We start from the raw sequence: 26,414 nt of genomic DNA on the forward strand, positions 1-26,414 counted from the left end.
AGGTTTTTGCAGTTCACTACTGTGACCGTATTTGAATTTAAAAATCAAGCTTTAATCAGTTTATTTGTGTGACATGGAGGCCTAAAGAGGAGTATAGAATGTGGTCTGTGTCCCATAGGATAGACAAGAATTACATATAGAAATAATTGGGGGAAAACAGCATTGCTGAACTGGGTGGTAAGGGCCCCCACAGTTCAGAGGGAGATGAGACTCGTGGGGACTGGAATGCCTGGGGAGACAGGTGAGTTCTATTCCTCTGGCAGTGGTGGAATCTGACACTGAAGGATGGTAAGACCTAGATAAACACAGATGAGATGAGGAGGGCCTTCGAGACTGGGAAAACAGGATTTACAAAGAAGGTTTGCCATAAAAGGAAATGAGGAGACAGTAGGCTAAAATTTACAAGTGATGTAACCTACATTTGTACACTAAATTCTGATGTTCCATCTCCTGATTTGTACTCAAAGAAGTCAGTCCACATAAGCTCATCTGATTTTAGAGCTAGAAGAGATCTTAGCTCAGCCCAATATCTCCCATATTCTATATTTTTCAAAGGAGGAAGTAGAAAAGAGTGAAGGATTAGAAGCTATATGTTCTAATTCCTAGGACAGTGCTTTTTCTATGGGGTCCTACACTCCGGCACACCAGATGGGAATCTGACAGAGACCAGGTTTATTTAATGCCTTATATTTATATGTTTAAACGCACACACACAACATTCTTACAGAGCCTGGGAAAATAATTGGGGGGAGGGGAGTGCCAGGTAGGAGTGATTATATAGATGTGAAGAGGGGACTGAGTTTTCATCAACTTTAAAGTTTAGTTCCATACCCGTATTAGAATATTTTTTGTGGAATGATTAAATGGTGTAACTAAATATTAGAGCTATTTATGTCTTGCATACTTAAGTATATTTAAAGAAAGAGTGCAAATATAATCATAATACAAATTAAACTTTTCCTTTAAGTCTTAATAGAAGTCACTCTGCTAAATTTTATGAGGAATGCAATAAATAATAAGATGGAGGGTGCAGCCCCAGGCAACTCACAATTTAACTGAGAAAATAAGATTTAGAAACATATATCTACAATGTGCATACAGATACACAGATAACTTTGATACAGATAACTTTTACCTATCTTCTGTCACACAATCAGTGTCTTACAAAGAGTAGGTACTCAATACATATTTGCTAAACAAATAAATGAAGGAAGGAAAAAAAGACCATTTCCAGGTGGGATAGCAATGGGAGAGTTCCTGAAAGAGTGAAGATTTGACATTGGTCCTTGAGAGTGGTTAAGTTTTAGAAGAATTAGGAGGATGTAAGAAACATTACAGACAAGGAATGAAACGGAAGTCTAATGTGCCTATTTTTGGCAAGTTAGATAAACGTGCTCTCTGATCACTAAAAATTAACTTTCTTAAACAGAGAACTGTGGTATACACAGAGGCATGTGAACATACACATAGGATAAAATTAACAGTACACCTCGCCAAGAGGTGATTTTTAGGGCTAGGGGAAAAATACATTCTAAAAGATAGAACTGAAAAATAAACTGTTTGTCCTCAAAAAAATAAACACAACAAAGCAAAAAACACACCCTGAAAACTTTTCCTCAATTGTGTTGCTATAAACTAGAATAGTCTGGAATAGAAAATATACCATTTCCTGAACAGCCTAAGGGATATTAATGATTAGTGATCACATTGTTGCAAAATACTGGATACTGATACTGATTCTCTCCTGGTGTAAAAGATATGTCAGTTCAGTTCTGTGAGATTGCATGAGAGCAAAGGTGTTACAAATATACACAGATCACTCACTCTGCACACAATACCTTTGCCCCAAATAACCTTCTGCACCTTTTATACAGTGAAAGAATTAGAGCTACTATTCTAGGCACTAGTTCCTAAAATATAAAGGCATTCTTTCCTCTTTGAAGAATTTTAAACTATAGGCAAAGACGTGCTATTTATAGATGCAGGACACATGTAAAGAGTTTTTGTTATAACTTTTTTTCTCTGCTAAAAGCATTTGTCTTATTTTGAGTGAAAGGGGGCTTACTAGTTATTTAATCTAAATCCTGAAAGTTGTTTGTACATGTGTGTAGATATATGATAACACAGTGTAAAGGACAGGAGGTAGGGATGTTTACAGTCTCTAAGTGGTAAATGAACCTACATATTCCACGACAAAGGAACCTATATAGGAACCTAAGCAGTAGTAAATCAACCTATATATAACAAGGTTTCTACATTTTGTATGAAGTAGAAACATTAAATAAAGTGGAATGAAAAGTTAGGGATGTGTATTGTATCCCTATAGAAAGAACTGGGGGGGCAGGGGGTAAGGCAGGGGCAGGATTACCCAAATGACTGAGGGAGAAGCACAGCAAATCTTTTCCCCAAACAGCAACAATAAAATTGGACAAAATTATCAAAAACAACCATCTCAGTACTCTGTAAATACAAAAAGTTGAGAAGAATTTATCTGAGACAACTATTGAACTTCAGTGAGATCAGTGGAAGTTGGTGGCATTTTAGCCTGGGGCTGCTCCCAGCCACCCCTTTCCTCAGCTTCATGAAGAGGCAGAGTAAGTGATGAGAGACAGCTGCCAGAGCAGGCCAGCATCCAGTAACATATAAAAAGAATGATACATTATGACCAAGTGGGATTTATCCCAGGAGTGTAAGGTTGGTTCAACATCTAAATATCATTTAATATAATATACCATATAATAGAATAAAGTGCATACACCACATTATCACCTCAAAAGACCCAGAAAAAGTATAGGACAAAACCTATTTATGATAAAAACTCTCAGCAAACTAGGACTAGAAAGGGACCTCTGCAGTCTATTAAAGGGCATTTATGAAAAATGTACAACTAACATCATACTCAGCAATGAAAGTCTGAATTTTTTCCCCACTAAGTTGAGAATAAGGTAAGGATGTCTACTCTCACCACTTCTATTCAACATTGTGCTAGAAATTCTAGCCAGTGCAGACAGGGAAGAAAAAAAAGGCATACTGATCAGAAAGGAAAAGTAAAACTTGTCTTTATTCAGACTCATGATCCTGTACGTAAAAAATCTTAAAACACACACATACACAAACACTCACACAACTAGTAGAATGAACAAGTCAGCAAGGTGCAAACTGCAAGATCAACATACAAAAATCAATTGTATTTCCATATACTAGCAATAAACAATCCAAAATTAAAATTAAGAAATCAACATAGTCTTAAGTTAAAAATGTAGCACCCACAAAACTACAGTGTATAATATATATACCCTGCACAAATATACACACATATATGTGTGCATACTCAAACACATACAATCACAGGAAAATATTGGAAATAAATTGTATAAGTTACCTCTAGGCAGTGGAATTATGGCTTACTTAAAAATTTTAATTTTAATCAAATTTTTTTTATTAATCAAAATTTTAATAGTGACTGTGTGTGGCTTTTATAGTCAGGAAACACGTGGTAAATTATTCATTATCTAGATGGTATAATGGTTGAAAACAGTGTAGGGTGGCCAATCAGGGTTTGAAACGTATCAGTCACCTTCTAGCATGAGACCTTGGGAAAATAGCTTAACCTTTTAGTCTCGCTTTTCTCATCTATAAAATGGCATATACCATTTTATAGAATGTTACGAAGATTAATTGGCAGGTGGATTCTTAACCACTGCACCACCAGGGAAGTCTGATTTTGCACTCTTCTTTAGGAACATTTCCGTCTGAGGATGACCTTGCTTGCATTTGGCTGTGGCCCAGGTTTCCTTCAGAATGCATTGACAAACTGACTCTTGGGACACCTTATAACTCTGCAAGCCATTTCAAGTTGATTCTAACCAGCTTTACTCTCTAATATCTTGAAAGGTCAATATATTGAGGTAACAAATTCAGAAAACCCATTCTCCATTAGGCTTGTGTTCCTTTTACAAATCTTATTATTCTATTTTATATATAGTTTTAAGGGGACTTTGATTAATGTTTTGTCCCATTGACAAAACCAGTTAATTAAGCAACTTTAGGGACTTCCCTGCTGGTGCAGTGGTTAAGACTCCGAGCTCCCAATGCAGGGGGCCCCGGTTCAATCCCTGGTCAGGGAACTAGATCCCGCGTGCCACAGCTAAAAGATCCCGCATGCAGCAATGAAGATCCTGTGTGTTACAACTAAGACCTGGCACAGCCAAATAAATAAATAAATAGTTTTTAAAAAGCGACTTTAAATGTGCTCAACTCCATTCCTAAATTAACAAATTTTATTTTTTTACTCATCCTGTGGATGTGTATTTGCAATCGCCATTTTTTCCCACTTTATTTTGAAAAAAAAAAAATCGCACCTAAAGAAAGGTGAAATTGTACAATGTTCACGCATATACCCTTCATCTAGATTTGTCTACTGTTAATATTTTGTCACATTTGCTTTATTTCTCTCTATATAATAAAAGATAAAATTGTAGATATCATGACATTTCAACTTTCAGTACTTTGGCATGAACCAACTGAAAACATTTTTCTATACAATCATGATGTCATTCTCACCCAAGAAAGTTAGCATTGATACAGTAACCATATCAAATAAGAAGTCCATATTCAAATTTACCTAATTATTCCCAAAATGTCTTTTAGAGTTTTTTAAACCCAGGATCCAATCATAGATCATGAATTGCATTTGGTTGTCATGTCTCTTTAGTTTTCTTTAAGCTACAACAGTCCCCTGCCTGTGTTTGCTTTTATGAGATTGATATTTTGGTTGATTCAGGCCTGCGTCTCGTATAATGTCCCCAATCCAGATTTTGTCTCTTTCCCCATGACTAGATTCAGTGTAGACATTTTGGCAAGAATACTGCAAATAGTGTGTGCTTCCAATGACATCCATGACAGGAGGAGGAATGTTAGACTGTCTCATTATTGGTGATGCTAATCGCGACCACATGGTTAAGGTGGTATCCATCAGATTTATTAATGTAAAAGTACCATCCCTCCCTTTTAACTAAGTGAGGTGTTATTTTGAGGACCTGTGAATGTTTTGCTTCCCAACAACTTTGCACCCAGTGGTGAAAATGCCTGGATCAATTATTGCATTTGGTGGTTGCAAAATGATACTTTCCTTCTAAAATTTTCAGCTCGCATTCTTCTATAAAGAAGCGCTTTCCATGCACCCTTCTCCAGCCCTTTTTCTTTGAGAATCCCTATGAACTTGGATTCTTTTTTATTCACTGGCTCCATCTTATTCTTTTTGATATTCAAATTCTGCTAGATTTGGCCAGCGGGAGCCCCTTCACGTACCAATTTTATAGAGTTTCTTGGCTCGTATGTCCATTTGATATATCCCAGTCATTCTGGGTTTCTGAACCAATTGGAGAGAAGTATGGGCTTTCCTGATTGGGTTACTGCTCAATCCACGGAGCTGGCAAAGGTATCCCCCAAGCCACACAGGGTCTTTGGGAGAAGCCTGGATACTTGAAAAAAAAAATGAGGCTTCTTTTATGAAGATGAAAGGGTAAGAGATGGTGGGTTTAAGGTGGGTTGACAATCAACAGCTCACCAATAATATGATGTTACCATATGTTTAAAGAAGTACATGAATTCAGCAAATTCTATTTCAGAGATGCTGCTGGAGCAGAGGTTATTTTTCTATCTAGCAAGTCAGCCTTCCAGAACTTCAATTCTACCTTTCCACAGGTCCCTAGAAGGCCGTGTGATTTTTTTTGGCGGGGGGTGGTGGTGGGGGAGAGACAGCCCTTGCCTTTTTGAGCGATTGGGTACAAGGTCTATTTGCAAAGCTACCAAAGAACCACACAAGTGCCTAAGGTCATCCAGCTCCTTAATTTCTAACACAAATCAGAAGCCTGAGGATTTTGCAAACCAAACCACTTCAGAATCAAGTTTATTTCTGCACAGGGCTCAAAGATTGGTGGATTTCAGGGTTTCTCTAAAAGTTTTGATTTATAAGTGGGAATACTCAGGCAGCCTGGTCAATCTAAGTCCCTAAGAAACTTTCTGACAAGTGGAACCATAACTCCAGGGAGACTCCGAATTTTACCCAATGGTAGCCTTCCAGAAAAGGTGCCATATACCAGTATTGGGCATGGACTGCCAGCTGATCAATGAGAATACTGCCACAGCATAAACACTGAGGATTTCTTTTTATCTCAAATCTGTCATATTGGGTGTTTTTGTAAACCTTACAAAAACTTATCCTTTTAATTTTAAATACGCAATATTTTTTCCCTTAAGTTGTACGTCAATGAATAATTTACCTGTGTTGTTTGCAAGACCTTTAGACCAGATTTTTAACTGTAATCTCTAAAGACAATTTAATATTTAATCTCTTAAAATAAATATGATGTAACAAAAGGAAAATATGTGACCTAACTAAACAAAAAATTGTTCTTGAGGTACCTTAAACCCATGACAACTTAAGTGATCAAAACTATAGATTGTAAGTACAATGACACTGGACACATGTTGGGTGCTTCCCCAGCATCCATGTTTCCCTTCCTTCCAAAAGCCCTGGATTTCTTTTGGGGGATCCACACAGTTCTGAAGAAGCTGCCTCCACTTCTCTGGCTCCAGGATTGATCAGGAACAGGCATGTAACCGAAGCCAATTCAGTTAGAATAAATCTCAGAACTAGCCTGGCAAGGTTGGGAGCCGATGTTTTCTCTTCCCTGCTAGAGGTGAAAAGGGTTCAGGTGATCCCAGGAGCTGTTAGCAGTTACTTTTGGTCCCTGGAGCGTTATTCATTCATTATTTAACAAACATTTAGTAACAGCTACTGTGTTCCAGATGTGAAAATATAAAAGTGAATAAAACATGGTCGTTGATGTTAAGATATTTATATTGTAATGGAGGAAACAGGGAGGTATAATGGGGAAGGGGGCAGATAGGTCAACATTCACAAAGACTAAGAGAACAAATTCTTGGTACGGATCAGGTTAGCTGTTGCAGGATATCATCTGAGGTAGACGTGGCTGTATCTAGCATCCTTTATATGGAGTAGATGTCATTACCAGTCTGCCTTGAACCATCCAATTAATTGTGGTTTCAGTGAAATTTCTTGCAGTAACCCAACTGCAAAAGGCTTACAAAGTCTCCTCAATCTTCAAACACTGGCTGGTTCTTAATCCAAAGTATAATCTTAACTTGAAACCAGTCTTCTGGGTATACCATCTTTCATTGTTAAAGAGGCAAATAAAACAAAGTATATTGAATATGCATAAGTATCATCTAGGGACAAGACACAATAGCACTTTGTGTCCTTAAAAGATGTCTTTTACAGGATATATTCCTCTGAAAGATCTGGATACAAACACACACACACCATTACCACAGCAATACTATTTGGCCCATCTGAATGATTATATAGAAAATATATAAAATACCAGGGAATCTAGAGCAGGTGTTCCCAATAGGTAGGTCCGGTGGGAGGAATACCTTGCTAGGATGTCTTATTAGAATCATCTGGATAGTTTTTTCCAATAAACACGCCTACACCTCATCTTGGGATTTCCATCTGGGCCCCTCCCTGTTGTAGTACATTAGTCTTAACTGAAGGTGTTCTCTCTCTCTCACTTAGGGTGGGGTGGAAAAAAACAGAGGCCTGGTCTAATGAGTAGCGGTATGGAGAGGGACCTCTGAAACCATGTACTGGGGCATAAATAGCAAATTATCCAGCTGATGGATGATGACCAGAATCATTAAATCACTGTGTGTCATGTATGTGATTTGATCACTTTGATCACTGCATTTTCTAATATGGATGAAAGATAGAAGGACAAAAGTAATCATCATTGATTACAAATCTGAATTCAGACCCAAAATTTATGGATCAAGTATTGTGGGGAGTTCATACCAAATGGCTTCTTGTTGCCAAGGAAGAGGTGAAGACCATATGCCTGGATCACCTCGATCCTCATCTAGACAGGGTGACTCACTGTGGACCTGTGAGTATCTAGCAAGATTATTATTGGTTGCCTAAAGTATTTCACCCTAAGCTTCAGAAATGTGGGAACAGATGAGATAGGATAGAAGATTCCAGGGCAGGTGAGGTTGACAGCAAACAGGGGCAAGGACTGTAATAATAAAAGTCCTTGTAAAGTTTTCTCCTGATTGTAATGATTTCTACATCACACCAAAAGAACACAAGGAAATAGCAAATTACAGGAAAGAATGGCTTTCATATATTTTACTAATCTCAAGTATGTTGAAAACAGTTGTCTCCCTATTTTATCACTGAAACTGATTTAGGCTTTAGTTCAGCCTTTTACTGAATTATAAATTAGCTTCTTAGGGCATAAAGCTGTGGGGTAAAGAGGGCTCAGCATATGCTCTCCCAACAGATGTCCAAATAGTTTCAGAAAGACTTTCGTAAAAAGTGATTCTTTTTTTACATACTGCCACAATATAGCTATAATAGGACTTCCTAATTTAAAACATTAAGGATTTTTTTTAAAACCCACCTTTTTAAAGTTAACCCTCAAAAGATCCAGTGGGACCGTAAAAACTTAGGCTCCATTGGTTTTTAAAAAGCAACAAACAGGGGCTTCCCTAGTGGCGCAGTGGTTGAGACTCTGCCTGCCAAGGCAGGGGACACGGGTTCGAGCCCTGGTCTGGGAGGGTCCCACGTGCCGCGGAGCAACTAGGCCCGTGAGCCACAATTACTGAGCCTGCGCGTTTGGAGCCTGTGCTCCGCAACAAGAGAGGCCGCGATAGTGAGAGGCCCGCGCACCGCGATGAAGAGTGGCCCGCACTTGCCGCAACTAGAGAAAGCCCTCGCACAGAAACGAAGACCCAACACAAACAAAAGTAAATAAATTTAAAAAAAAAAGCAAACAGAGAGGGAAGAGATTTTGGAGGTCTTTAAACCTTAAAAATGAAAACTTAAAAAAAAAAAGCTGAAAGCCTGTTCCCGGCATGGGAATTCAAAATATTACGTTTTGTAGAAAATAAAATAATCCCCCAAAGATGGGGGCTTTGGAGGGCTTTTGCTAACTGTCGTGGAAATAATTTCCAAAGAGCGTTACAGACCAGAGGCAACTGTTAGGCCAGAGGCGTCCACACCAGAGCGTCCCGCCTCGGTCCAGAGGCCGTGGAACTCCCGTGGGTCGGGTCGCCCCTGCGCCCCCAGCGTCGACCCGTGCCGCCCGCGCCCCGGGTGAGCGCTCGCCCGGGATCGAGGTGTCCTGGCCCCCCAACCCACAGCCGCAGCCCAGCTTCCCCACCCTGTTCCCCGATCCGCAATCCGGAGAGCCGACACAGAGATCCCGGTAAAGCTGCGGTGGGAACTGTCCTGTCGCTGACTTCCAGACAGTCGGCCGGGCTGTGAACCGAAGAAGTGCGGGTTAGCGCGCTCCCTCCGGAGGAAGCCCGGTTCCTGGGACGCGTACCGCGCGGCCGCGAAGGGAACCCGGCGGCACTCTGGGGCGGCGGCCCCCGTGAGGAGGTAGGGCAGAGTCGGTAGTCACAAGCCGTGCTCGGGCCCCTGGAAAAGGTGCAATTCCCCACCTCCCTCCTCACACGTGGGGCTTGCACCCTCCTCGCCGCGCTCCTGCCCATCTAGCCACCACCCACGGTCCCACAGCGCCCTCCCCCCGACCCGCAGCAACCACCAGACATTAGGACCGCGCGGAAGCCGTCCAGAGGGAAGGCGCCTAAAGGCCAGTTGGGCGTGGCTTCTCGGAGAGAGGCGGGCCTCGGGGGCGGGGAGATCTACGCAACCATTGGTTCGGGCTGCTGATTGGCTGAAGTGCCTGAGTGGAGCCCGCAAGCGTCTCCGCCCCGACTAGCCGCTCCTCCTCTTCTCCCAGCCGATCGGTCCGCACCAGTTCGCGAGGGAACCGCTCAGGTACCGCCGCCACAGCCCAGTGCGGACGACGGGAGAGGGAGGCAGAAGGAGGACAAGCTCGCTCGCTTGCTCGCTCCCACCCGCACCCGGGCTCCTAGAGCCGGCGCGGAGCCCAGGGGGAGGAGCCACTGCGGGCACGCCCCGCCTCTGGCCCGGGAAGACTACGCCAGCGACCCCGCCGGCTGGCCACCGCCCCCCTTGCCGGCCGAGACCCGCCCCCGGCCCGCCCTCGGCGGCATGGAGGGGACCCGCTCCTGACGGCCGCGCCGCCGCCTCGGCCCCCGCCCCTCCTCCTGGCCCCTCCCTCCCGCCCCCGCTCGCATGTCCGCGCCGCCTTAGCCGAGGATGCTGAGGATGAAGCTGCCGCTGAAGCCGTCGCACCCCGCGGAGCCGCCGCCCGAGGCGGAGGAGCCTGAGGCGGACGCGCGGCCAGGCGCTAAGGCGCCGCCGCGTCGCCGCCGCGACTGCCGACCCCCGCCGCCGCCGCCGCTTTCGGGCCCGCCGCGGGGCCCCCCGCTGCCGCCGCCGCCGCCGCCGCCACCCGGGGGGCTCGGGCAGCCTGTTGCTGGCGGATCGGCGGCGGGGGCGGGCATGCCGAGCGGCGGCGGCGGGCCCACGGCGGCGCTGCGCGAGCAGGAGCGGGTGTATGAGTGGTTCGGGCTGGTGCTGGGCTCGGCGCAGCGCCTGGAGTTCATGTGCGGGCTGCTGGACCTGTGCAACCCGCTGGAGCTGCGCTTCCTCGGCTCGTGCCTGGAGGACCTGGCACGCAAGGACTACCACTACCTGCGCGACTCGGAGGCCAAGGCCAACGGTCTCTCGGACCCGGGGCCGCTGGCCGACTTCCGAGAGCCCGCAGTGCGCTCGCGCCTCATCGTCTACCTGGCGCTGCTGGGTTCCGAGAACCGTGAGGCCGCCGGCCGCCTGCACCGCCTCCTGCCCCAGGTGGACTCGGTGCTTAAGAGCCTGCGCGCGGCCCGGGGCGACGGCTTGCGGGGCGGCGCGGAGGACGAGCCCGGCGAGGACGGCGACAACGAGGAGGACGCCGAGAAGGACGGCTCCGGCCCGGAAGGCGGCGGCGCCGAGCCCCAGCCCTGCGGCGGGCTGGGCTTCAGGGCCCAGGAGGAACTGCTGCTGCTCTTCACCATGGCCTCGCTGCACCCGGCGTTCTCCTTCCACCAGCGGGTCACCCTGAGGGAGCACCTGGAGAGGCTCCGCACCGCGCTCCGCGGGAGCCCCGAAGACGGGGAGGCGGAGCTGTGTAACTTTGCCGGCCCCAGGGCCCAGGTAAGGCGCGCCAGCCTCCCTACGCCCGCGGGGCGGCCTCCCCCGCCTGCTTTTCGGACGCCCCTTGACCGAGCCTCACCCCGGCGCAGGTGGCTCGGCATCCCCAGGCCAGGCTCCCAGCCCCAGAGCACTAATCTGCGTTTTGCTGGGCCGCTCAGTTGCACTCCCCACCCCCCCGCCCCTACACACACGGGTACCCGCCATAACAGAATGCTCTAGAAGTCTCTTCCGTGCCGGAGTTGCCACGGAAAACATGGAGCGCTCAGCCCCGTCCCCCTCTCGGATGAAGGGTCTCGGGACCTTTCTGGCTTTGAGCATCTCGACGTGCTGGGAAAGGCGAAGCGCTAGGGGAGCCTGTGTGTTGGCCGCAGTCAGCCCTGGGCTGAGCTTTCCCTTTCCTGCCTCCTGGCGCTCTGCTCACACGTTGTAAAGCTCTGCCTTGCCCCTCGGTGAGGCGTCCTAAAGGTGCGCTCCCGGCGTGTGGCCCTGTCTTTGATACAGAGGGGCTCTTTTTGCTCAGTGTATGCCTGAGTTAGAGGGAGTCGTAGGGTCTTTGGCTCCTGCTCAGGGAACTTGATGTTCCCAGAAAAACGTCAGATGTGGAGACCCGCGAAATGACTCAAATTAGATAAGTCGTAGCGCTGGTTGTCTGGGTAAAGAAACCCCTCCTGGGGCGGTTGGTTATGCTCTTTGCCTCTGGCGTGTCCTAGTTTCTAACGGGTTTGAGCCGTGCTTACACAGTTGAGTACGGGGATGTTTGTTGGTCCTTTACTGAGGCATAAGTGTTTTCTAAAAAGTTATTAAACACCAAAGTGTAGAAGACGAGAATTAAGATAAGTCATTTGTCGCAAACATTAAAGAAAATTAATTTATTTGGCCACGAAAGCAATTTAATAATAATCTAGGCCCAATAGAAAGTCCTTGAGCGTCACAATCTTATGGAGTAGTAGCTTTTATTTAGAGTAAAACCTGTACAGTAAGTTTATTTTCGTGCTTCACAACTATTTAAAAAGTATTTATTTGGATGCCGTGTTAACTCAGGTGATCTCCAGGATGGAAAGGGGGAGTTTTTTCACTCCTTGCTTGAAAGTTAATTAAACTTATATATCTGCTGACGTTCAATACCTTGGAATTTAAACTGGGCATTGTATTTCTCTAATGGCTGTGTGGACCCAGCACCCATAGAATGAAAGGAATTTGGGGGCTGGAAGGGATTTAGGGATAATCTAGGCTGAACCCCTCCTTTTTATAACGAGGCTTCTGTGAAGTGACTAACTCACATTTTAGGACATACTTTATCAAACTCAGATGTAGTAACGCTAGTATCCAGAATTTTCTTGGTGAGCTTGAAATATTTTCCAATGTCTACTATTAGCATGCAACTGTGTATACTGATGGTATAAGCCCTTACCACTCTTCAGCCTACTCACTAAAATAATTCCAAAAAAATCCTGCACCCGTCATTAAATTTAGAGAAGCAAGTCTGAACTCAGAAGCAGTACTTATATATCTTTAAAAAAATTGTTTTCTTGTAATAGTATATATTGTAGAGATAACCTTAGAGTGTAGATATAATCAAAATGTCCCACAGTGGAGCAGTTTATATTCCATTCGTATCATTCCAACAAGGGTAACCGATTTCTGGTTTTAAAGCTGAGCCTTTTTTTTTTTTTTTGCCTTTAAAATTTGCTTATAATGTGTTGGAAGGTGACTAGACAAGGAGAGAGAAGCACGAAAACCACAGTAATGAAATTTTTATCGTGACTGCAGTGTGTGGCCTTTTCTGGCAACCAGTGAGTGCTGGGAAGAGTGGACAGAGTGAGGCTGGGCATCCTGCCATTAATTTCAGCACATCATTACTTCTCAGGCAGTGCCTTGTGCTGTGGCTATCAGTAGAAGTGGGGGAATAAATAATAGGGGATACACACACTACAGGTGACACTGAAAGCTATTTCTAGACGTTGGTGTTGTGATGAACTTTTTTTCTCCAGTAGTTGTTTAGGGTTACCGTAACAAGTCACTTAAGTCTCACTAAATTGTTACTGCCCCACACTTTCTGCTTGTTGGCGTGGACTCGGAGGCCCTCAGCTGTGGCTTGTTATGGACTTGAAGACATTTCCGCGGATCTTATTGCTCCCAGGCTCGCTCTCTAGAGGCGGCAGATGGGGGCGGATTGATTTCAATCCTGTTCACTGCAGTCCAACCCAGCTGTACCGCGGCCTTGCACCGTCGATGCACTAGGGGGAGGGAGGGCCCACCTCCGAGTCTGCAGGGAGGTGCCCGAGGCTCGCGCCCGAGGGCCGCGCGGTCACGGGCCGCCGCGGACCGGCGGACGGCGACTGGGGGCCGGTCCTGCGGGGTTCCTCCCCTCGCCCGCCCTGCAAGATGGCGGCCGCGCGCCTCCCACGTGACTGGCGCTGGGCCCGACCCCGAGGGAGCGGGCTGAGGACGGGCCGCGCTTCCAAGGGGGTGTCCCTTAGGCCTTCGCTGGGCGAGGCGGAGTTGAAGGATCCAGCGAAGAACCCTGTGGATTGCATGGTGCACTCTGGGAATGGCAAAGGGGAGTTCTTGTGGCAGCCTTTTTTGGCCCCGGAAGTAACCTTTCAGACCCATACTTGTAACTTCTTCATTGCTTAGGAATAATTGTATTTCTTCACTAGTGTCTTAAGCATCAGCTATATTAAATGGATGAAGTAGAGCTAATCGTCTTTTAATTCTCTGTTAGAGTAAGGGTATACTAGCCATGACTTACGGGAAGTTTTAGGTTGCTTTGGCTGCAGCAAAGAATACAAACAGCTCACTTAATAAATGCCTTTGGGGAGAGGCTTTTAGAAGATCACAGTTAAGCAGTGATTATTTTAGTAGCAAATGGGAGCTATTGGGTATCCTCCTCCAGTTACTTACATTTTTCTCTGCAGTGGTTTTCTCAGGTAAGGAGAACTCAGGGAAAATCTCACTTATACCGTAAGTTAATATACCATTAATTTTTCTGCAAATTAACTAATGTAATATATATCGTTTGTTTTTAATTACCTTTTGTGGGGTTTTTTTATGGGATAGGGGACAGGAAGTGTGTTGTAGAGGCTATCAAAGCCTTGAAGAGTGATAGCCATGTTTAGTATAGCACTAGACTTGGAGGCTTAAATTCCAGCTCTGCCACTTACTTTGTAATATTAACCAGGACACTTAAATCCGTGAGCCTCACTCTGATCTGTAAAATGGGAATAATAACTTATTTTTAAGGTTATGGTGATTGAATTAAGGGGATATGATGCAAAATAATTCACATTGTCTTGAGCACAAATTCTTTGAGAATGACGTTCAGTGCGTTTTCTTTTCCACTAAGATGCAGCCATCCAGATTGTTACATCAGTTGTTTTCAGGAGTAGGTTTTCTTTTCTTTTCTTTTCTTTTTTTTAGCCTAATAGAAGTCTATATATAATAGTATTTTCTGTATTCTCTATTACCATACCTCTAAATTGATTGGTGTTCAGGAAGGTTAAGTAATTAAGCTGATGTATGAGACACATTTGGGGCAGTTTTGTTAATTCTTACATTGTAAAGATCTGGTATGCTACAGATAAGCCCAAAGGAAGCATTTCTCTGGGTCACAAATCATTAAAATATGTATTTTCCCCATATTGGATTTGGGGATGGGAATAGAGAAAATACATATTTTGAATTTGGGTTATCATGAACTCCCGTGCAACCATAATCTGCTTAAATCTTTTTCACATTTAGTTAGGATGATGTAAAGCTATTTTGCAGTTTTGTTAAGTTATGTAATTTTTCGTTTATTTCAGAGTGCAGCCTGGAATCCATGGATAATTAAACATTTTTATGCCTTTTTTTATAGAAGCTATTAAATTGGCTGATGTTTAAGCATATTTAATATTTTTGTTATTCTTGAGAAATATTAAGCTTAATTTTTTTTTTTTTTTTTAAGAAAAGCAGAAAAAGCCTGAACTACCCTCAAAGCAGACTGAGTTTCACTTTTATCAACCGTGTTTTCCATTATGGAGGACTGTGTTGTCACAGCACTCCCTTTCTTCACAGAGAGCGCTTTGTTACACAAGCCACCTTCATCCAGGCTGTGTAAACAGTCACTCCAGAAGGGAAATGCCTAATCGGGTGTTTATGTTACAGGTGGCAGAGCTGCTGGGTGCTTGGTAGTCCGTTTCCTTCTGTTCTTCCTATGCTCCAGGGAACATTTGGCTTTAATGCCCTTCTAAATGTCTTAGTTCATTGGGCCTGTTTAATGCTCATTCAAGAAATCATTTGAGGTCAGGTTTAGGTTTTGAAGAGGTCATTTTTGCAAGTTATTTGGCCTTTCACGTTTCAGACTGCCTAGTATTGAATAGGGATCTCATCACCATTTATTGCATGTAACTGCCGTGAAGATGAACGTGATAACGTACATGAAAATGCTTGGTAAACACGAGTGAGATAGGTCAACCCATCTGTCTATTGATGGTTCCAAGAGTGGATAGCACAATTTGGTTGCAGTGGATGAACAGAAATGCAGAAGCCTGAAGAGGTGATAGGGGTTGGGTTACAGAGGGCCTTGAAGGTCAGATGAAAGAAACTGGTTGCAGTGGGAGCAAGTGGAAATTTGTGTGTCTCCCTGAAATGTTCACTGTCACTTTAAATTCATATGTATGAAAAGAATGCATCACTGATTTGTAAAAAAAAAAGATCTTCCAGACTCATCCAGTTTTCTCAATGGTACCATCATATTCCTAGTCACTCTGATTTGCTTGATAATCTTAATCCTTTCCACCCCTCATATGCTGGATCCCCCCTTTTCTCATCCTTGCTGACACCATTCTGTTTTGGGACTTTTACCTCTGATTCCCTTGCTTTCAGCCTTCCCACTTCTTACCTGTTGGATACCACTGCCAGATACATCTTCCTAAAGCAATATTTAATCATACCATGTTTTCTTACAGTGACTGATGGGACGTGGTCTCTACTAGGTCTTTGGACTCAAAATCTTTCTTCTGCTCCTTCCTCTCACGTCTGTTCTTTTATTCAAGGCTGACTCATGCCATCACCTCTTGCATGTTGTTCTCTGGAATTGTCCGTGTGGTAATCTTCTCCTAAGACTCTTCACTGCCTCTGCATTCCAGTAGCGTGTATATTCTGTGTTACAATTTCGCTACGTATCCTATGATTCTTTTTTTTTTTCTTTTACTTTGAGTTATTTTTAACTTAAAATCCAGGAGGGAAGGTCAATTTTATAAGTTCCCCAAAGACTCAGGCATCACGTCTCATTTTTTGGTCAACATTGCATATATTGTAAGTGTTCAGTCAAAATTTCGTATGCTTAGGATATTTCAAATATAGCTCTGAGGGCTTCCCTGGTGACGCAGTGGTTGAGAGTCCGCCTGCCGATGCAGGGGACACGGGTTCGTGCCCCGGTCCGGGAGGATCCCACGTGCCGCGGAGCGGCTGGGTCCGTGAGCCATGGCCGCTGAGCCTGCGCGTCCAGAGGCTGTGCTCTGCAACGGGAGAGGCCACGACAGTGAGAGGCCCGCATACCACAAAAACAAAAACAAAAAAACAAACAAACAAAAATATAGCTCTGAAAAATACCATTATGATTAATTGCTGTAAGACAAAGTGCATCAGGAAGTGATTTTTTTTTGGTGGGGGGGGGGTTGGTGAATTATCAGCTACCTTATGGTTACTTGCAGCCATGTAGTATAGGCACAGTTGTTTTGGAAATAATAGAAGGAATTGTTCCTTTAGGTAGAAAGCATGGAACAGTATAGATTTGAACTGAAGCTTCAATGAGTGAATGCTGAATAGTTGTGCTTATTAATTATTCTTTCAAAATCAGGTCGTGTGTTATGTACAGCACTCCCTAAATTAACTAAGTTTTTGTGTGTAGGGGTGCATATTGGTGCAAACCTATGGGTGATGTTTTGATAGGATGGAGAAAGTCACAACTTACAAACTGTATTATTGTTTGGGTAATCGTAGTTACTGTCGCCCAGTGTTGATCTCTGATCCGTGATTTGCTTGAGGGGTGGTGGGAGCCAGATGTGGAATTGAGATAGTACCTTGCTTATGATCTGAAAGTTAAAAACTTTGGTCACTCAAGTGAGCAGTTTATAATCTAAGAATTGTGGGGTTTTTATGTTTCTTGTTAGGAACGTTTAAATTGGGAGCGTTAGGAAGCATAATGTTCCCTCAGTATAACTGATTTTTGTTTTGGGTATCAAATGCTTGAAATTCTCTAGTGGTCCTGGAAGGAACAGCATGGTCGTTTGTCAGCCACAGTGCTGTGGTGTTTGGAGAAGACTTCCTCAGGAAAGAGATCAAACACTTACAGAGAGGGTGATGTTGAGTGGTTTTGTTAGTTTGGGGAAGGTGCCTGTTCTCCCAGTTGGTATTGAACACAAGTCCTAATGCAGTGTTTCCCAACACTAATAATTACCGACCTATAAGTCACTTTCTGTCAAGGATGCTTCATAAGCTTTATAAGTTACAATTTCCACATGGTCCCAGGAACATTTCTCCACTGGGGGTGAAGGCTGTGCTTCAGCTAGAAGTCCGTGCAGGGCCATTTGGCGGTCAGGCTCCTGAGCCCAGGCTCACCTCCTACCAAGATCCTTTGGTGTCTCCTGTGGGGTGGGGCTGTGTAGGAGAGGGCAGTTCGGTCATATACGGGCTAGGGAGGAGAGACACATCCTCGTTAGATCCTTTTGTACCCATGCTCATGGGTGCGTTCTTTTCAACTCACCCAAGAAACATTCTGGCAAAGTGGGGATTTAAAAATCTGGGGGCTGCTAGCCCAGGGATGTAGCAGCTCTTGTTCAGCCTCCTAATTCCAGGGTAAAAGAAGAGGTCTTTCCCCTTCTGTGGTAGGAGAGCAGAAGGTTGGTAAAGGAAACAGACGCTGATGTTAAAGAGGGGAGCACCCCAGCTTTGGTCTAGGCCAGAAGCCATTACCACTACTCCCTGCATTCTATACCTTTCTAGTCCAATACAGTTTATATTTTTTCACCAGTCCACCTATCAGCTACAGATGGCGCCATTGAGGTTCAAAGAGCAGAGACACAAAGGGAGTTTCGTAAACATCACATCCAGGTAAAAACTGCTGCCCTCACTTCTTTCATTCTATACTCCCCTCATCCCCAGTAGGCTTTTGTATCAGTGTTCTTCTGCTAGATCTTCCCTAATTGTGCATCCTACAAGAGCAGTTCTCTAGAAAAGACGATGACATCGACAATTTTAATGTTTTTTATTTGTAATAAATTCAGAGTTCCCCAGAATACATAGAAAGTTACAGTGAATCAAGTTTCCCACTCCCATCTTTGTTTGATGCACCCAGTTCCAGGCCACTCCTGCTCTACACAGGTAGCCGCTGTCAGTTCAGAGATGTCATGTTAGGAAGAATTTAACAGAGCCAGGTCTGGTCTGTGGGCTGTGATGGCAAAGTGTATACACGGATTCAGTACATAGTTTAGCACTTCCTCCCACATTCAATAACTGGAGTGCGCTTACCCATGCTTTAACATAGTGAATTCTACCACACTCGTCTTGCTGAATCACCTTATTCGCACATTTCTAGTTAAACAGTAAATTACATAGGAAGTGAGTCCATGATCATAGCAGAAATCCATACTGAAATCCATAGCAGAAACCCAAATGGCATACTGTTTCTAAGCTGCTGATTCATTGCTCCCTCCTTTCTGCACTGTTGGGTCAGTTTTGTTCTTTGCGGCATAACTTTAATACATTTACCATCCATGTTTCTTCTCACACCAGAACTTGCCTTTTATCAGATGCTATAGATTGATTCAAGGCATTTCTTTGGGTTGGGTTATACTGTTTCATTGAGTAAAGATGAGACAGATATCTGCTTTTCTACCACATCCTCTCAATTAAAGAGACAGACAATAATTCTTAAATTCGCCTCAGCTTCTTCCCTCTTCTTCTACCAAAAGAGATGAAATTTGACATCTCAGTAATGTTTCTAATAATGAATCATTTTCTGACATTCAAAGGAAGACTTTCTATGAATCTTGCTTAAATAATAGCATATGCTTTAGGTACAATCCTGGTTATTTAAAGAATAGAATCTAAAACCTAGAACTGTAACAGATTACCCCAAAACTTAGTGGCTTAAAGCAACAGCCATTTTATTATTATTTCTCATAATTCTGTGGCCCAGGAATTTAGACAGGTAACTAACAGCAGGGGCGACTTGTCTCTACTCCAGGATGTCTGGAGACACAGCTGGGGACTGGGGGCATCTCTACCCCTCTCCTCTCTCTGCATGGTCTCTGGCATGGCAGCCTCAGGAGAATTGCACTCCTCACAGGCTGGCTCAGGACTCCAAGAGCAAGTGTTCCCAGAGGCCCAGCTGCAAGGCTTCTTATGACCTATCTATAGCCATCCAGGAACATCCCTTCCATCCCATCCTACTGGTCAGTCAGGTCTCTAAAGTCAGCCCAGATCCACTGGTTGGTAATTAGACCCACCTTTCAGTGGGAGGAGTATCAAAAGTGTTTTTGGCTATCTTTCATCTACCACAAAAGCTTAATAAGGTGGTGTTGTTATATAAACTAGTGTTAAATTCTAAGTCTGATTTGATGAGTGTAAAAACTTCTGAAGTTAGTAAAATTAGTAAAAAAAAAAACAACTAAGAAATTCATTTTCTGCTTTTGTTTTTTGTTTCTTTCTTAGAAAGAATGTCTTGGTATTTTAAAATGTACAGTCCACATCAAAGGACAAGAGGGAATGTGTAGAACATTGGTAGATGAGCTAAAATAAACCTACAGTTTGACCTTTGTTAAAGTAAAATGAGACCAGTGTGATCTTTGTTCTAATGATGTATTTTCAGAGAAGAATCTTTTTAGGACTGTCCAGTCACTTGACTATTTCACAAACTTTCTCCACATTTAAGAGATCTCAAGTATGTAATTGTGATGGCTCTACATGCGTAAGATTGAAATCTGAGCAATCTTTAGAATGAACGAGATATATTACGTGACATGTGGATTTGAGCTAACCAGGAGCACGACGTAGGTCAGAAAAAGCTTTACACACTCAAATGAGTTATAGAAAGGAGAAGGGCACACACATACCAATGCTCTTTTTGTTCCTGTGCATTCTTTTGCCGGCTTAGAATTTTTAAACTTCGTCTTCTTAATCCAAGCAGAGAAAATTCTCCCACTTTCTACTTGATCCTGATTCTTTTTGTAAAATGCCAATTCTGGCATGTCATCTATATTGCATTTGCTTGGGAATCTGAACTTAATAGAAAAAGTGGGCATAATTCCTTCCTGTACGATTCCATTGAACCAGTAGTTCTCAGATTTTATGGCACCTTCCTCTACGCAGAGCAAAGCACGCGTGACAAGGAGAGGAGAAACGGCAGAACTGACCACCGTTCACGCTGGGACCAATAAACACCGTGATTCTGATCTCTGTAGCTCATGAGGCATTAAATTTTTGTTAAATTAATAAAATTTAAAATTTTATAGTTTCTAAATTTAGTCTAAATGATTTTATAGCTTTGGTACATGCTGAGACTTGGTGTTGGGAGGGGGCAGAAAACTTAATTAGTAGATATTTCATGGGTTGACGAACTTCAGTCCTTGGTCAAATACCATTTTTCTGCCTATCTTATTAAACTAGGAGGCTTTTTACTTGGTTTTTAAATTGTGTTCTTTAAAGTAACTTCAGGCTTTAAAAATGTGATTTTGATTGTGAAGCAAACTACTTTCACACAATTGCTTCAATATAAAATTTGTGGAGACAACATGATAAAATTATTCTCCTTAATTTTTTATTGTGGTAAAATATAATAACAAAATTTGCTGTTTTAACCTTTTTTGAGCGTACAGTTCAGTGGCAGTAAGTACGTTCACACCGTTGTGCAACCATCACCACCATCCATCTCCAGAACTTTTCTTTTATCCCGCACTGAACCTCTGTATCCATTAAGCAGCTACCCCTCGTTCCCCTCTCTCTGAAGCCCCTGGTAGCCACCATTCTACCTTCTCCATGCATTTGACTACTCTAAGGTACCCCATATAAGTAGAATCATACAGTATTTGTCTTTTTGTGTCTGGGTTATTTCACTTAGCATAATGCCCTCAAGATTCATCCATGTGTCAATTTTGTTCCTTTTTAAGGCTGAGTAATGTTCAGTTGTATATATACCACATTTTGTTTATCTGTTCATCAGTGGACATTTGAATTGTTTCCACCTTTTGGCTATTGTTCATAATGCTGCTATGAACATTGGAGTACTAATTATCTGCTTGAGCCTCTGCTTTCAGTTCTTTTGGGTATATACCTAGGAGTGGAATTGCTGGATCATATGATAATTTTATTTTTTTGAGGAACTGCTGTACTGTCTTCCACAGTGGCTGCACTGTTTTACACTCCCACCAGCAATGCACAAGGGCTCCGATTTCTCCACATCTTCACCAGTACTTGTCCATTTTTTGGATAATAGCCATTCTGATGGGTATGAAGTGGTATTTCATTGTAGTTTTGCTTCTCATTTCCCTGATGAAAACTGTTGTTTCTTTTATATTTTGCATTCATTTATATTTAAAGGTGTTATTTTTAATTCATGAACTACATATGAACAGTGTGGAAAATACTCTCTATAAAATGGTTGACCTATTAAGCTAAACTTCCAGTTTACACAAGTATTTGAGAGGATTACAGTGCTTTATTTATACTGATTTTTGACGTATTTACAGCAATTTTAGGCCAATGTGGTTGTATTACTTTGTAGTAAATGATTATATGGTTTGGGTTAGGAAATACATGATTTTGTTATTGTTAGAAGAATTCCTGTATCCACTTTTTTTTTATTCAGTAATATTGAAAGTTGGTGAATGCCATTCGAAAGTTGGATGTTGACTTAAGAGGTCAGTGCTCCCCTTCTTAAGTGTTTCTGTGTAGACAGTCTTTATTTCCTTGGGTTTCTAGAACAAGACATACTATAAGGCTGAAGCTTTGCTCCCAAGAGTACCTATTATGGTGCCTTATTCCTAGAAATAGAGGTGTCAACTGGCAACCCACACTCATTGACAGGCCAGAATGAATGATGAGACTATAGAACAAAATATATTTTTTTAACTTCTTTATTGGAGTATAATTGCTTTACAATGGCGTGTTAGTTTCTGCTGTATAACAAAGTGAATCAGCTATACATATACATATATCCCCATATCCCCTCCCTCTTGCGTCTCCCTCCCACCCTCCCTATCCCACCCCTCTAGGTTGTCACAAAGCACCGAGCTGATCTCCCTGTGCTATGCGGCTGCTTCCCACTAGCTATCTGTTTTACATTTGGTAGTGTATATATGTCCATGCCACTCTCTCACTTCGTCCCAGCTTACCCTTCTGCTTCCCCGTGTCCTCAAGTCCATTCTCTGTGTCTGTGTCTTTAAATTAGGATTCTTGGAAAGTTTAGGGTCTTCTGTTTACTTCATTTCTCTATACAGTTCAAAAAATTAACGTATATTATTTATTGCAGATTTGCAAAATTGTAATTGGTTCCTGTAACTGAGATAATTTGGGTCTGAGTAGTGTTTTGAGATTCTGAACATAAAGGGGAGGATAAGGTGTGAGTTGTGATAAAGAACTGTGATAAAGCTGTTTTAATTTTTGGCTTACCCAGTGGGTTAGAGTAACAATATATACAAGACAATACTTGAATTCTGAGAGCTGTGTGTAAGATTAGCATGCTCTTCATTACTCCAAGTAGCAGTTCTGGGGTGAAACTTACCTCTAGTTCACTAATGGTAGCGATTGGCTGAGCAAATTCAGATTTAGAGCACCCGGTTGCTATTAGATGGTTTAACATTAATAGTAAGGTCATCGTCCACACACATTCTTGTTTAGAATTGTGTATTGATGATACTTTTGCTAACAAAGCGTCTTGTTAGACTGTCACTAAGACCAAGTAATGAATAAAAATTGCATAATTATATAAAAAATACAAATACCCTTACATCTGGGGAATAGCATAAAGGGTACCATCTTTTTATATTTATTTCTTCGATCCTGGTTCACTTAGGTAAAGAATTGACATCATTGACAGTTCTGAATAGCAGTTTGCAAGGTGTCCCAGGAAACTGGGACAGTAAATAATGGATAGAATATTGCCATTAAATGAAGATAAATATTGATACTTCTTTCCCCACTGCTCTGACACTGTACCTTTCTGCTCTTAATGTGTAATCACCTATTTTATCTCTAAAAATTGCTATTAAAATTATTGCTATTAAAAGTAGGACTTTAATCTGGTTTATTTTTGTGGCATTCACTATTCTTAGTCTCTGATATAGATTAACATGTGCCCCTCTTTCTCCTCTAGAATGACTCTGCTCATGGTGATTATATGCAAAGTAATGAGGCCAGTTTAATGGAGCAAGCCCCGATACCTCATGATGGACTTACTGTGGCACCTCATAGAACCCAGCGAGAAGGTATGCTGTGTTTTTCCTCAACTTTAAAACATCTGTACACGAAAAGATTGCAGAGCGCTACTGACATTGGTTAACTCACTCCTCTTTCTCCTTTTTGAAGTAGAGAAATCCTACAGGTCCTGGGTTTAGCTCAAATGCCAGCCCTCCCACTTCCTTGACTCTGTGTCTGGGCTCTGGCTCTGCAGCCCCTGTCCCAGCCCATGCTTACATGGTTCTGCCTTGTGGTCCCTTGTCTTAAATCTGATTGCATACTTCTGGAGGACAAAGACCTTAACGTACTCCCAGAGTATTAGTGCTTTATCTGTAGAACGTGCTCAGTGTCTACTGAAGAAATTAATTTTACAGAAGCTCACTGCAAGAGAGTGAAGAAATTCCTTACAAGCCCGTTCTTCCTGCAGTAATGCAGTTTTCAGGGGGACTGGGTGGAGGAGTGAAAGGACATTGCCACCTGAAAAGAAAAGAGTTCAGATATTCTCTTCTCCTCACATCTGGGGAGTCCGTTAACCTGTATTGAGGGAAATTTGAAATGGCAAATGTTGACTGCCACCTGGGTGGTCTTGGAAGGGTGAAGGATGTACAGTTAGCATCACACTCAGTTATAACAGCTTTGAATTGATGTCGTTTTGCTTCCTTTTAATTCCAGTAATAATCCTTTCGTGTAATGCATTTTTCCTCACGGAGGAAAAATAGGTGTGAATGTTTAATGTTTAGAAAATGTTTACAGAATTACCACTTCTATTCAAGACTATTAAACTACTCGAATCATGAATGAACTGCTTCAGCCAGGCTCAGTGAGCCTACCAGTAACCTAGAGCAGAGTTTGGTTTTGCCGTGAAGGTCCTTTTTTTAAAAAAAGTAAAGATATTAAAAAAAAAAACATAAAGACTACATCAAAAAGGTAACAATTAACTGTAACGTACTCATAGATGGTTTTTCCTTTATTCTTAATTTGTAAACAAATGTACACAGTCCATGCTTTTCAGTTTTAATTTATGAGGGTTAGGGGATCTCCCGTTATCAGCCATTCCTCACCACATACTCCTTTGTTTTCCTCATCTTGATTCTGATAGATCACAGCAGGTATAACTTGAAATCAAGGCTGAAGCCATAGCCGTGTTCCCGTACCCACACTGCCCCAGTGGTCCCCTTCCCTAGAAGTAAAGCTGCTTCATATTTTGGAACATTGATTAGTTCAGGTGGTTTTTATTTAATAGCATCATCCTTCACATGATTTAATAGAACAGCTTTTGGAAACAGCAGACTCTCTCACTTCCCCACTTTGGCTTTTATCATACTGCAGCAGTTGTGAACAGTTGAAGGCTTCTAACCTGGCTTCTGAGATTTTCTTTTGTCCCATTCTCAACATTTCTCACCCACCAAGGGAAATTGGTCCAGAAGCAGGCCACCAAACATTATACATTTGGAAAGTTAACACAAAATACTGGTAATGGTATCTCCTTAGTTTATTATACCTGTTTACCAGCAAATTTCTGTAATCTTACGTTTCCTGCTTTCTCAGTGCCCACCTTCTGTGATCTACAGCAATCTTAATTCTTCCTGTATACTTTTGTTACTTTGTATATTCTACTTCGCCTATTTTAACTTATTCTTTTAAGGCAGAGTGAGTCCTTCCCTTTTCTTCTCCATCTCCTGTCCCCTGAATCCAACAGTGACCTTCTGTTGAGTCACTTTCCTAACTTCTTCCCTGTGACCTTTATCATCTTCATGACTATTTCTTCTACTTACACTGTGAGCAACAATCTTTTTTTTTTTCCCCCCTTAAGTCCTTATATTATGCTTAGTAGACTGGCTCTTCTCAATTTGTAAAGAGATTTACTTGCTGAGGTGATAACTTTTACTGAAGGATGTATGAAATGAGTAGTTTGGGGATTTGCACTTTTGCTTATTACTTCACGAGTAAGCTGACCATCTTATCTAGTTCAATTCAGAGTAATTGTTCTTAAGCCATTAATGTAATTTATAATCACTATTTTATCTGTATAATAAATTGTGAAAAATGTTGCTACAGTGAACCATCATAGTTTATTATAATGTTATGTTTGTGTTACTGTTATATGATATTAAGGGTCACATTCGAAAAAACCAATTTTTAAATTCTCAATTGGAAGGAAATTTTTACCAGTTCATATTACTTTTGAAGGGTTTTCCCCCCCCCAATTTTAAAAAAACCAAAAAACATTTTCTAGTTTACACCTAATATGCATAAATAACTGAATGACTCTAAAGTGCTGTATTTGTGGTAATTTGAATTAACAGTTCTGAAGATTTCATCTAGAAAAATAATCTTCACTGCAGGCGCCTTTTATTATTTATCTTTGGTGCTTAGCAGAGTGCTTGAAATGACTTCAGCCATTCAGCATGCTTAGTGGATATAGAAACAAATTACTTCATGGATGGACAGCACATTGCTGTGCTTCTGGGTTTTTTTTGTTTTATTTCATGATTAAGGCTAGTAGTAAAGATGAAGATAAATAGCTTAATCGTTTGGCTTTGTCAGGTTGGGTAACTGAAATATGTATCTAGTCTCTGTAGAACAAGTCAGCATGTTTTCTTTCTTTCAGCTGTACACATTGAGAAGATAATGTTGAAAGGAGTCCAGAGAAAAAGGGCTGACAAATATTGGGAGTACACCTTCAAAGTAAGCTACTCTCATCACCCAAAAAGATATCTCATACTATGTTAAATGATCTTTTGGAAAGAATGAAAATTGATCTTTGGAACAACTTAATGGCAGGTTTGCCAATTTAAGGGAAGCTATACCCATGTCTGTG

At 42.4% G+C, this 26,414-nt stretch overlaps 1 protein-coding gene across 1 annotated transcript in view; it reads left to right on the forward strand.

The window, feature by feature from the left end:
* Positions 1-10,216: 10,216 nt before the first annotated feature.
* ZCCHC2 (zinc finger CCHC-type containing 2) overlaps positions 10,217-26,414 on the forward strand; it is a gene marked incomplete at its 5' end in the record, with an annotated part of 49,234 nt that continues 33,036 nt past the window's right edge. Inside the window, 3 exons of the mRNA XM_082667229.1 lie at positions 10,217-11,155; positions 23,511-23,622; positions 26,205-26,281. Of these exons, the coding sequence (XP_082523355.1) occupies positions 10,217-11,155; positions 23,511-23,622; positions 26,205-26,281 (1,128 nt within the window). The remainder of the gene's footprint in view (positions 11,156-23,510; positions 23,623-26,204; positions 26,282-26,414) is intronic.

This window comes from Grampus griseus, assembly GCF_964374135.1.
Source record: "Grampus griseus genome assembly, chromosome: 12".
Lineage (NCBI taxonomy): Eukaryota > Metazoa > Chordata > Mammalia > Artiodactyla > Delphinidae > Grampus > Grampus griseus.